The following is a 10,481-nucleotide window of genomic DNA, read 5'->3' as shown; positions in this document are numbered from 1 at the left end:
CAATGTAATTTTATGTGGGTATCAAATTAATTTGATGGTTGAGGAATTGGAATCACCGTTCGGCGTTCAAGCAACTCGTGATAAATTTGCGAATAATTTGTGTTTTATTTGTTTTTTTTATTACTTTCTTGTGGTAATTATTAATTTTTGATCTCATCAAATCGAATCGGAACTATTTGTTTCTCACTGTAGTACCGGGCTAATTGAAACCTGTTCAAATACATGGGATCCGCTTTAAGATGCGTGTCGGAAGACGTTTCAGATCTCGGTCCGGTCACGCGTTGGATCTGAATTCCTCTCTCGAGTCTCGTCTCCTCTCTCTCTCTCTTTTCATCTTGTCTAGACGTTAGGGTTTCTCGTTCTTTGCACGAGAGATTGCTAGAGATATGTCGGGAAGAAATCGCACATCACGGCAGCACGAAATGCGCGGGTTTCGCGACGACCACTACCTTCATCCCTCTCCCCGTGGCGGCGGCGGGGGGCCCGTGCCAGTACCAGCTTATCCAATCGAGGAGGAGATAGCGATGCGCCGGGAGGAGTACCGTAGGATCCACTCTGAAAATCGTCACATGCTGGATGAGATCTCTTTCCTGAAGCGAGATAACGACGTTGTTTTGAAGAAGCTCCGTTTTATTAGCGAAGTGCGTGTATTATTGTACGCATTGCTTATAAGTCCTTGAGTAATTGAGTCTTAGTTTAATTAAATTGAGGATCAATTTGTTTACCTTTTGTCTTCACTTGTATAATTGAATCTTAGTGGTCTTAACTTTAATTTTAGGGTTAATTTGAAGCAAGATTTAGAGCACATTACAGTACATGTTCGGTGTGTAGGTGTCTTTTATTTCTTGTTTTTGCTTTTTCTGACATCACTTGTTACTTGTTTATGATGTAGATAGTGAGGCTGTACTGAATTTCATATAGAGCTAATTGCATGAAGTATAACTGAAGTTTATTTGACTTGATTGAGCAGTCAGTGCCACAATTGCGAGCTGAGAAGGAGTCGGAATCACGCGAGTGGATTCAGAAAGTTTTGAAATTAGAAGGTGAGTTGCGGTCATTGGAGCCGGTGAAGTCGGATGTAATGCACCTACGGGCAGATCTGCAGAGAACAGAATCGTCCAAGGATGAGATTTCAGCCAAAATCATGGAACTAATGGGGGAATTTAAGCGCCTCCAGTCTGAGAATGAGAAATTTGCGGATATTAAAGCTGAGATTGAAGCACTGCATCAGGAGCTTGCTCGAGCAAGGTTTGCATTTCAATTTTTTTAAAAGTCTAGTTTAGTTTTCTGCCTGCCGTTGCCTGTACTAACTGAATAAATTTGTGTTATTTACTGGTTAGGGCGGCACGCGAACATGAGAAGAAAGTAGGTGCTGAGCTGGAGGAACAGGTGCAGGTGATGCAGCAGAGCCTTGTGGGAATGGCCAGGGAATCTGAGCAGCTACGAGCAGAGCTCATGAGGAGGAGAGTAAGGGGTCCTGGTAAGTTTGCATTTCTTTTATATTTCAACCTTCTCCATAATTATGTGGTAATCTTGTATAATCTCAGAATTCTGAATATTATAGACATGCAGAATCAGAGTTAACCTCTCTATTATACATAATAAGTACTTTGTGCCTCCTCTCATCCTTAATTTTTGTAGAATGCCCAATTGCCCCTTCATTCGTACTCATAAGAGAGGAGAGATAATGGAGTATTGATGTTACAATTTTTCTAGAAATGATGAGAGGGTTATCAGTTGTATTCCTTTTTGTTTTGCAGAAGAAATATGGTAAAATTTCCATGTTACTTGGGTTGGCTTATGATGCATTTTTAGTTTTGCAAGGTGTTCAATTGCTCATGTTATGTGCGCATTTTATTTCTTTTATTGATTATGATCATGCCAAATTTCTCTTTTGCAGATTATGGGGCTTATGATCCGCCAAGGATGGAGATGGGCATTTCTGAGATGTATGGGATGAATTATGGGCCTGACGGAGATTATGGTGGTGGGCCCCGGCATTCACCATATGACCATCCTGGGCGTCTACCCCTCCCCTAACCATCTTATGGGTAAATATATTATTAGTTTTATCCATAAAGGCCTCTGATATATGTATACTAACTGAGATTTTCATGCAAGAGTAGTTCAGATGTCATTTGTACTTAGTTCCAGAAGTTAACCATTTTTTTTTGTTGCTGCACATAGAGCAGCTTCTCAATGCTCTGCTCATAGACTGCTCATATTAAAAAAAAAATCTAAAATCTGTATCTCTCTTCATGCCATTGGGGATGATAGTTTTTTTACAGATAGCAATTGTATTTTCTCTGCACTTAAAGTTGTGACTTCTGTGTTACCTAGCAGATGTACTTTGATTTGTTGCTTGTAGTATTAAGAAACCTAATACAACCAGATGATTGAAATTTAAAAAAACCAATGGTTTTTTATGCATTAAACAGAGGTGCAGCTAGTCCATTTGACTAGGTGCTGCTGTGATTCTTGGCCCTTTTTTTTGCTTGAATTTTATATTGAGGATTAATCATGTCTTTCCAATAGTATTTATTAATTAAAAGGAAGGAGAATCTGGGTTTTGTTTTCCTCGCAGTTGTAAGGAGATAATGTTGAATAAAACCTTGCTTTTTAAAAAAAAATCTTGTTATCAATTTTCTTGTAATCAGTTTGGAAAGTGGTAGTTCAACAAGCCTGCGACATGAATGGCTTAACTGCCCTCCAATTGTAGCCCCGGCCTTGGCTCTTCGGGTGCCACCTTTTCCAGTTGTACTTCGTATATAATCAGGTTGCAGTTCTTCAACATTGAAAATCATTATGGTTCAGCTACATAAAATATCTGTGTAATGTAACTAGTGTTTTGTATATAGCATGTATCAACATGCATTTTTTAACGTTGCTGCATGATTTACCAAAATTTTGTAAAAGCTTTCTTTAGAAATTGCATGCTTGATTTGAGAACTTGGCCCAGGAGCATTGCAGTCTCAATAAGGTTGACAAAGTATTTTTGAAAGAAATCTCAATGCATTCCATGTTAATTAGGTGTTTAATTGATTCAAGTCTAAATATAGCAGACTATTAAACACTTCTAAGTCTTCGTATTAATACTTGTATTTGAAATCACGAAATAAGTATTTTTCTGGTCTGGTTTTGTCTGATATTTTGTGTATTAATACTTTAACAGTTTACATTTTATTTTTTAATGGTATTTTTATGTATGAACATCTTAAATTGGGTCTTGAAGCTTCAGCCAACACTTAAATTATAAAAAATGTCTCTTAGAAGTTCTAAAATTATTTCAGTGTCTGCTAAAACATTTTATGCGTCAGTTATAAACACAATTTAGATATCCACCGTAAATAGGTGGGCTCAGATGGCACGTTAGTATCTTCTTTTCTATTCCAAAATTATGACTTTATTATTCACCCCTAATCACATTTTGTTCTTGACAATGTGGACTTTGGATTTCCAATAATTCCTATTATACATTATAATACATGGTATAAACAATTTTTGAAGCATGTATAAATACTTTTCGAACCATGTACAAATCCTTTCACCCAGTAAATACCAGTGTTCTAAATAGCGCGCTATAGTGCTGCTATAGCGTTTTTGGATCCTAAACGCTAAGCTATGGTATCAAAACGCGTTATTTGAGCTACGGGCGCTATAGCGGTAATAGCGATAATAACGGTCCGCTATAGCGCATAGCGTGTAGCGCAAATAGCGCGCGCTATGCAACATGAGTTTTTTTTTTTTTCTTTTTAATTTATATGGGTTTTAAATAAAGACTCAGATTGGATTTTAACCGTGATTTTTTTTTTTGCAATTGACGTACTAAGTTTTATAGTAAACTATTAATTATTAAATGAGAGATCCATCAAACGAAATCAAATAAGAAAGCTACAGCGCGCTATGCAACATGAGTTGTTTTTTTTTTTTTTTCAATTTATATGGGCTTTAAAATAAAGGCTCAGATTGAATATATTAAGACATTTCTTGAAGTAACAAAATGATACTTACTATATAGTAGTTTGAATATTTTGAATAGATTAAGATAATTAATTATACTATGATGTCTAAGTTATTTTAAAATTTAAATAGAAAAAAGATACATTATGTCATAATGTTGAATATATTTTGAATAGAAAAAGATCGATAGTTTATGATATTAGTATTACTATGGATATTTTGAGTCACAATTTGGACTTTGTATTGGTTCAATATGAATATTATAATTTTTGAATCAATTTGATATTATTTATTGTTATATGAGACTTAGATAATGTTGATATTTAGTATAAATATATGATATAATTTTTATAAAAAAAAAAAAAAAAGCTATGTAGCATAGCTTTCGCTATAGCTTTTTTTTCGGCTTCCCGTTATGATGCTATAAACGCTATTTAGAACCTTGATAAATACTAAAATTTTCTAGATGCACGAACAGAGTAATGTTACGGGGCCCTAATAGCATCACATTCGTTCCGGAGTTCGCATCTACTTTAATACTTCATTTTGGGGACACTGTCCAAATCATCCAATTGTGTATGGATAACTTTTTTAAAGATCATCTTGATTTTGAGATTCATTCACAAATTACTTATTTGAGCCATTTAAATAAAACAAAAAAATTAATATAGAAAAATTGTTACGGATATTAAATAGTTGAATAATTTGACTTTCAATTTTCAATAATAGGAAAATCAAATACATATAAGTGGTAAATGAAGCCCCGTATTTTTCAGGTAGAAAAATAAATCAGCTTCAGTTAATCTTGGTCAGAAATATCCGGCATTTCCTTACGACTTCACAATTCACATCCTCTAGAATATCATATTCAAATGGGCAAAATTCGTTACTAACAACTTGCTAAAAAAAAGTGGGAAAATTAACGACTTTCTTTTCAGCACTGTAAGTTGGTTTTATGGTTTAATTCAATTTGATCCTTCTCTGTTGTTGGTGTAGTGCTCTTGGCACTTTTATTTAATTTGTTCTTCTACAATCTGCTCATGTACACAATTGATCACGGCTTGAACTAAGGTACACATTTTGGGATTCAAATCCGCTGTTATTCTCTTTTCATGAATAGTAACCATGCTATCATTGTTTTTTTCAAATCCAGCCGTTCAATTTTTTTCGGGAACGAGCAACTTTTTTCATAACTTTCTTGTGCACGCATCTCGAAACAATCCGACGACTTGATTTGAAAAAACAGGAATAGCAGTGTTACTGTTCATGCACGAGCATAACAGCTGATTTAGATCACACATTTTGACAAAACATATTTTAATTCATGTAGAGCATGAAGTATACACATGGTAGTTTTCATTCTATTATTTTATACTCTGTATGAATTAAAAGTTGCCCTGTCAAAATGTGTACTCGAAATTTGATGGTTTTAGGGTTTAGGTTTCGGGAACACATCTCAAAGCAACTTTTTTTATAACTTTCCTGTGCACGATTCTCGAAACAATTCGACGACTAGATTTGAAAAAAAGAAATAGCAGTGTTACTGTTCATGCACGAGCATAACAGCAGATTTAGATCCCACATTTTAACATAACAGATTTTAATTCATGTAGAGCATGAAGTATACACATGATAGTTTTCATTCTATTATTTATATTCTGTATGAATTAAAAGTTGCCCCGTCAAAATGTGTACCTGGAATTTGATGGTTTTGGATGAAACCTATACACTAACAAGAGTTTGCATCTTATCTTGTCGGGTAGTTATCTTAATATGTGAAATAGTAATTATGTTAGTTAGAGACAGATCTACAGTTAATTATAAAGGTGCTTGGTCACTCGTATGATTTTAAAGTTTGAATTATTTATATTGAAATTTAATTGATTTTTTTTTCCTTTAAGTTTTATATGGTTCAACTTTTCATAAAATATTAAAGGAAAAATTTTCAGTGTACCCATACAAATTTTTGAAATAGCCAATATTCCCATCAAAACATCATAATAGCCAATATCCCCATACAAATTTCAAATTCTTTCTTCTATCCCCTTTTAATCATTTAATCTTTTATTTAATTATTTTAAAATTTAAATTGACCATTATATCCCTTTGATTGTAAATGGACATATCCATTAATGTTTAAACATGATTGAATTCAAGAAGAAAATGAAATACACTTTGTCTTCATGTCTAATATTTACTCCCGTCTATCATAATATTCCCTTTCACTGGAAATCTAATTTTGAGGATTTAGTTGAAATTGGTGAAAACCAAATGATTTATCGTAACTCCCACTTTCATTGTCCCGTCTTCTCCACCTATACTCTCCCTCCCGTTCACTGTTTCTAATAGAAAGTCTAAGAGCGTATTAAAAATGAAATTTGGATTGAAATTCAGTTTTGTCCTTTTTAATTCTAAATTTCTCGTGTTAGCTTAGTTTCCATGCTCAGTAAGCCCCAATGCAAACTTTGAGCATGCCCAAACATTGCATTAGGTAGCAGGGCCAGATGAACCAAGTCATGTACCTGCTGGTACCAATAAACCCCAAAACCAGCATTTTTGTAAACCAAAACTAAAAAGGTATTTAAAGCATGAATTAATAAAAAATGTTTTACAGGATTATAAAGCACACTCATGGGTACAGAGAAACAAAAATTTCCATGTTAGGATTTTTATCTAATTTTTTGGTGGCCATTTCAAGTTGAGATACTAAAAAATAAGAATAAAAAACTGGTACAACTGGTACAGAACTGAGCCTGAGAAACACTCAAATTTGATATAGCTTCAAGTCACAAAATAGGTTGAAATTAATTAAGGATGTAGGTCATGACTTAATTTCTAGAATTTTTGACACCAAAAATGCCTAACGAAAATAACATATCAAAAATTTAATTATTTCATTTGATCCAGCCAATCAAAGATCATAAAGAAAAGAAAGATATTTTTATTTCTTTTGGGCATTCACACCACGACACAAAATAACTTTTTATTTTTCCATTTCTCAATTTTGGGGCAATCAACAATAGCAGCCTGCTGAGTGCTGACAAACACATAACGAAATAACATATCAAAATTATATTCTTTATGTGCACTACACAAGTTCGTTTCAGGTAAAAATTGCGATTTTGGAGTGTTAATACATACTATCAATAGACATTGGTACATGTAATCGTGAAGGGTCCAGACTAATGCTGAAGACGTGGAGATGTTATAGGTAATGCAAACACCTGCAAAATCTCGACTACCAATAAGAGAAAAGTATTTACTAAACCCGCTTTGGTTCTCTCATTGGCGACAGAGGCACAAACACGCTGGAAATATGGAGCGAAATTTCTTTTCTGCTTCAATACAGAAGGAAATACTAGGTGTGAAGAATAAAGAAGAAAGGTACAGGACACCTCCATTAAAATTTGAAGGGCGTTATGGTCAATTTAAATTTAAAAATAATAAATGAAAGATTAAATGATTAAAAGGGGATAGAAGAAAGAATTTGAAATTTGTATGGGAATATTGGCTATTATAATGTTTTGATAGGGATATTGGCTATTTCAAAAATTTGCATGGGTACACTGGAAATTTTCCCAATATTAAATGTGTACTTGTAGTTTAATAATTAGACAATAAAACGACTCTAACTCCTCATAAAATGCTTGTAGTTTAGTTTAACGAATAGACAATAAAGTGAAAACAGTCATGTGCATACTTTGCGCTTTGCATGAATTAAAAATTGCATTGTCGAAATGTGTACCCAAATTCCTTATAAATGAATGTTAGATTCCTTACAAATGGATTGAGATTAGACAATTTTAACAATATTTTTACACTTCTCTTTATCTAATTGAAGAATTCTTCAATAGATAAGAAAAGTATTTCCGGTAAAAGATATTTAACAATAAAAAGAAATTTATAGACATTTATCAGCCTTATAAGTTAGTTGAATATCTTAATCTAATTTGAATATTATTTGATATCAATAAAATCTGTTAATTAATGTAAATTATTTAAATTTTCAAGTTGTTTGATGAAAAAAAACTTACATAAATTTGATCATATTTTATGTAAAATATCATTAAAAACAAATCACATTCTAAAAGTGAATTAAAAAATTATAAGTTATTTTATAAATAGTGAAAATTATCAATTTAACGAGGATTCAAATGTCTCTGTTGTTTTGTATTTTCATCATGTCTCTATTTTTAAATTTTCTAATAAAAAAAATTCTAAAATTTATATTTCAAAATAAGACAATTAGATGTGATATTGTGATTTATATTTTTTTTCCATGTACACATAAATAATTATTACTTTTCAATTTTATTTTTATATGAATAAATAAGTTGAGAAAAATCCAACATCTTGAAATTTTTTACATCAATTTATTTTTGTTGGTTCTTAATGACAATCAAAGAAAATTGAAATACCATATTTTTTTTATATGTGCTTAGAAAAAATACTACAGATTATACCTAATAGTTCTATTTTAATATTTAAGTTTAAATTTTAAGTTATTAATATTTCAAAAATAAAAAAGACACAAAAATCGAGACATTTGAACCCTCTTCTTAGTTAAATTTAATTATTATTGATTTATTCGCATCCTTTAAAAATTTGATAACATAAACTCGAAAGCTTATGAGGTGTGCGTGTCCTTCCGAGTAATAATTGTATTTGATTATTTGATAGCTCGCCACTATTCAACCTTTTTGAGACTTTACGGGGACATCACAGCAAGGGCTAATAAAAAGTTGATGATAATTGATAGCGAGTACCATTGCAAGTTGGCAACATGAAGAAATAGAATGAATGATATGGCAGGGAAAATGACAACGATTGTCTACCTGGACATGCGCCAAACTGCTCGTCAAACAGTTTCCACTAAATTTATAATTAAAGAAAAATGTAATTTTATTGTTATTATCACTGCAATTTACAGTTTAATCTCTCTTTTTTTGCTAGAAAATTTTTGTCAAACGTAACTAGATACGGAGTCAGATTTTCAAACTATAAAAATCAATCACATAAAATTTTAATAATACAAATGAAGGTCAATTTACACTGTCTATATCATTTTATTCTAAAATATATAAAAAAAATCGTATATAATTAATGAATCAAATAACCCTATTAATTGTAACTCTCCTGGACGGAATTCATATCAAAAAGGAATCTTATGAGTTAATGTATTTAAACCGTCCGATCAGTTTTAAAATTTGTGCAAATTAAATCTGCACTAATATTAAAGACTCCTAAATTTTAACAAAAAGCAGATGGACTCCGTTTACAATCAGACGATCAATATGTATTAACTCAAAATGCTCTCTTGAGTTTAATGCAGACGATGCGGACTCCGCTGGACGTTACAGATATCACTAGGATGACATAACTGACGAACGGTGCAAACGGCATGCTCACATGACACACCACCGTTCAAAATTGCAACCTGGATAAGCAATCCCAACTTGCTCTGACATATGGGTTACGTGGCATCGATTAATAGGATGGTTATTTAACTCGGATTAAGCAACAGGGTCCGTATTATTTTTTTTGGGAGAATTTCACGTATACCCCTCAAAAACTTCAAAATTGTGTATTCACCCACTAAATTTTAAAATTACATATTTCCTCTCCTTCAAAAACTCATATATTTACCTAAATTTATTGTCTTTTATATTAAAACATATTGTAAATTTATAAAATATATATTTCACTCTTTTGTTAAAAAGCATAAAACGCTCATCTGACTCCAATTTGAATATGAAGGTTCATCTACCGTTCAAATTACTTTAAGATCCGTGCTCACTAGATCAACACGCATCTTGAAGCTAACACACACGAATATTGGAGCAACGTGCACAAATCTTTATGCGATGCACGCAGATCAAAATTTCTTTGAGATTCATGCGCGCTAGATTAGCACAAATCTTGAAGCAAACACGCAATAATCTTGTTGTGATGCCCGCGGCTCGTACAGTAGAGGAATCTTTCAGATTCAAATTTGAGTTTGATGGGACACTTTATACTTTTAATGAAAGGTACAATAGGTATTATATAAATTTAGAATGAGTTTTAATATAAAAGACAATAAAATGGATAAATATGTGAGTTTTTGAAATTTAGAGAAAGAGATACCTAATTTTAAAATTTAGAGGGGAAAATACGTAGTTTTTGAGAGGTATACGTGAAATTCCCCCTATTTTTTTATGACAAAAGTTAGCAAATCCAGAATCCCAGACTACATATAGCATTCAAATAATTTGAATATATGAAAGAGGAGGGTTCCAATACTACATCTCTTTCACATTGTATATCTCTGTTTTCAAAATTCAAACTGTCGATCTGAACCGTTCAACATGATTTCCATACTAAAATATACTTAGTGATGAAATTTTATAATTTTTGGTATTTTTTTACTATTTTTTTTAGATAGGCATAAAATCATTGTTTTTGAACGGTCCAGATACAATGATTTTGTATCTATCTAAAAAGTAGTAAAAAGTTTCCAAAAACTATAAAATTTCATCTCA

General features: G+C 32.2%; 1 protein-coding gene across 2 annotated transcripts; it reads left to right on the top strand.

Moving 5' to 3' along the window:
- Nucleotides 1–268: 268 nt before the first annotated feature.
- Nucleotides 269–3,038, top strand: LOC144574214 (protein FLX-like 3). Of its 2 annotated transcripts, XM_078324118.1 has the most exons (5): nucleotides 269–641; nucleotides 971–1,248; nucleotides 1,341–1,480; nucleotides 1,901–2,051; nucleotides 2,658–3,038. In XM_078324118.1, exons 1-4 carry the CDS (start codon nucleotides 387–389, stop codon nucleotides 2,038–2,040), a joined length of 813 nt encoding a protein of 270 aa, XP_078180244.1. In that variant the 5' UTR covers nucleotides 269–386; the 3' UTR covers nucleotides 2,041–2,051; nucleotides 2,658–3,038. The 2 variants fall into 2 exon arrangements, with proteins under 2 accessions (XP_078180244.1, XP_078180243.1); XM_078324117.1 differs by lacking the exon at nucleotides 2,658–3,038 and having other exon boundaries at nucleotides 270–641; nucleotides 1,901–2,416.
- Nucleotides 3,039–10,481: the final 7,443 nt, after the last annotated feature.

The sequence above is a fragment of the Carex rostrata genome, chromosome 22 (assembly GCF_964058835.1).
Source record: "Carex rostrata chromosome 22, lpCarRost1.2, whole genome shotgun sequence".
NCBI lineage: Eukaryota > Viridiplantae > Streptophyta > Magnoliopsida > Poales > Cyperaceae > Carex > Carex rostrata.
This window is presented reverse-complemented; position numbering and strand designations above follow the sequence as displayed.

Excerpts from the sequence above, each read along its gene's own strand:
- LOC144574214 (XM_078324118.1), top strand. The coding sequence starts at position 387 with ATGTCGGGAAGAAATCGCACATCACGGCAGCACGAAATGCGCGGGTTT. Across the intron at positions 642-970 it reads AGCTCCGTTTTATTAGCGAA|TCAGTGCCACAATTGCGAGC; the intron begins GTGCGTGTATTA and ends TTGATTGAGCAG. Across the intron at positions 1,249-1,340 it reads CAGGAGCTTGCTCGAGCAAG|GGCGGCACGCGAACATGAGA; the intron begins GTTTGCATTTCA and ends TTTACTGGTTAG.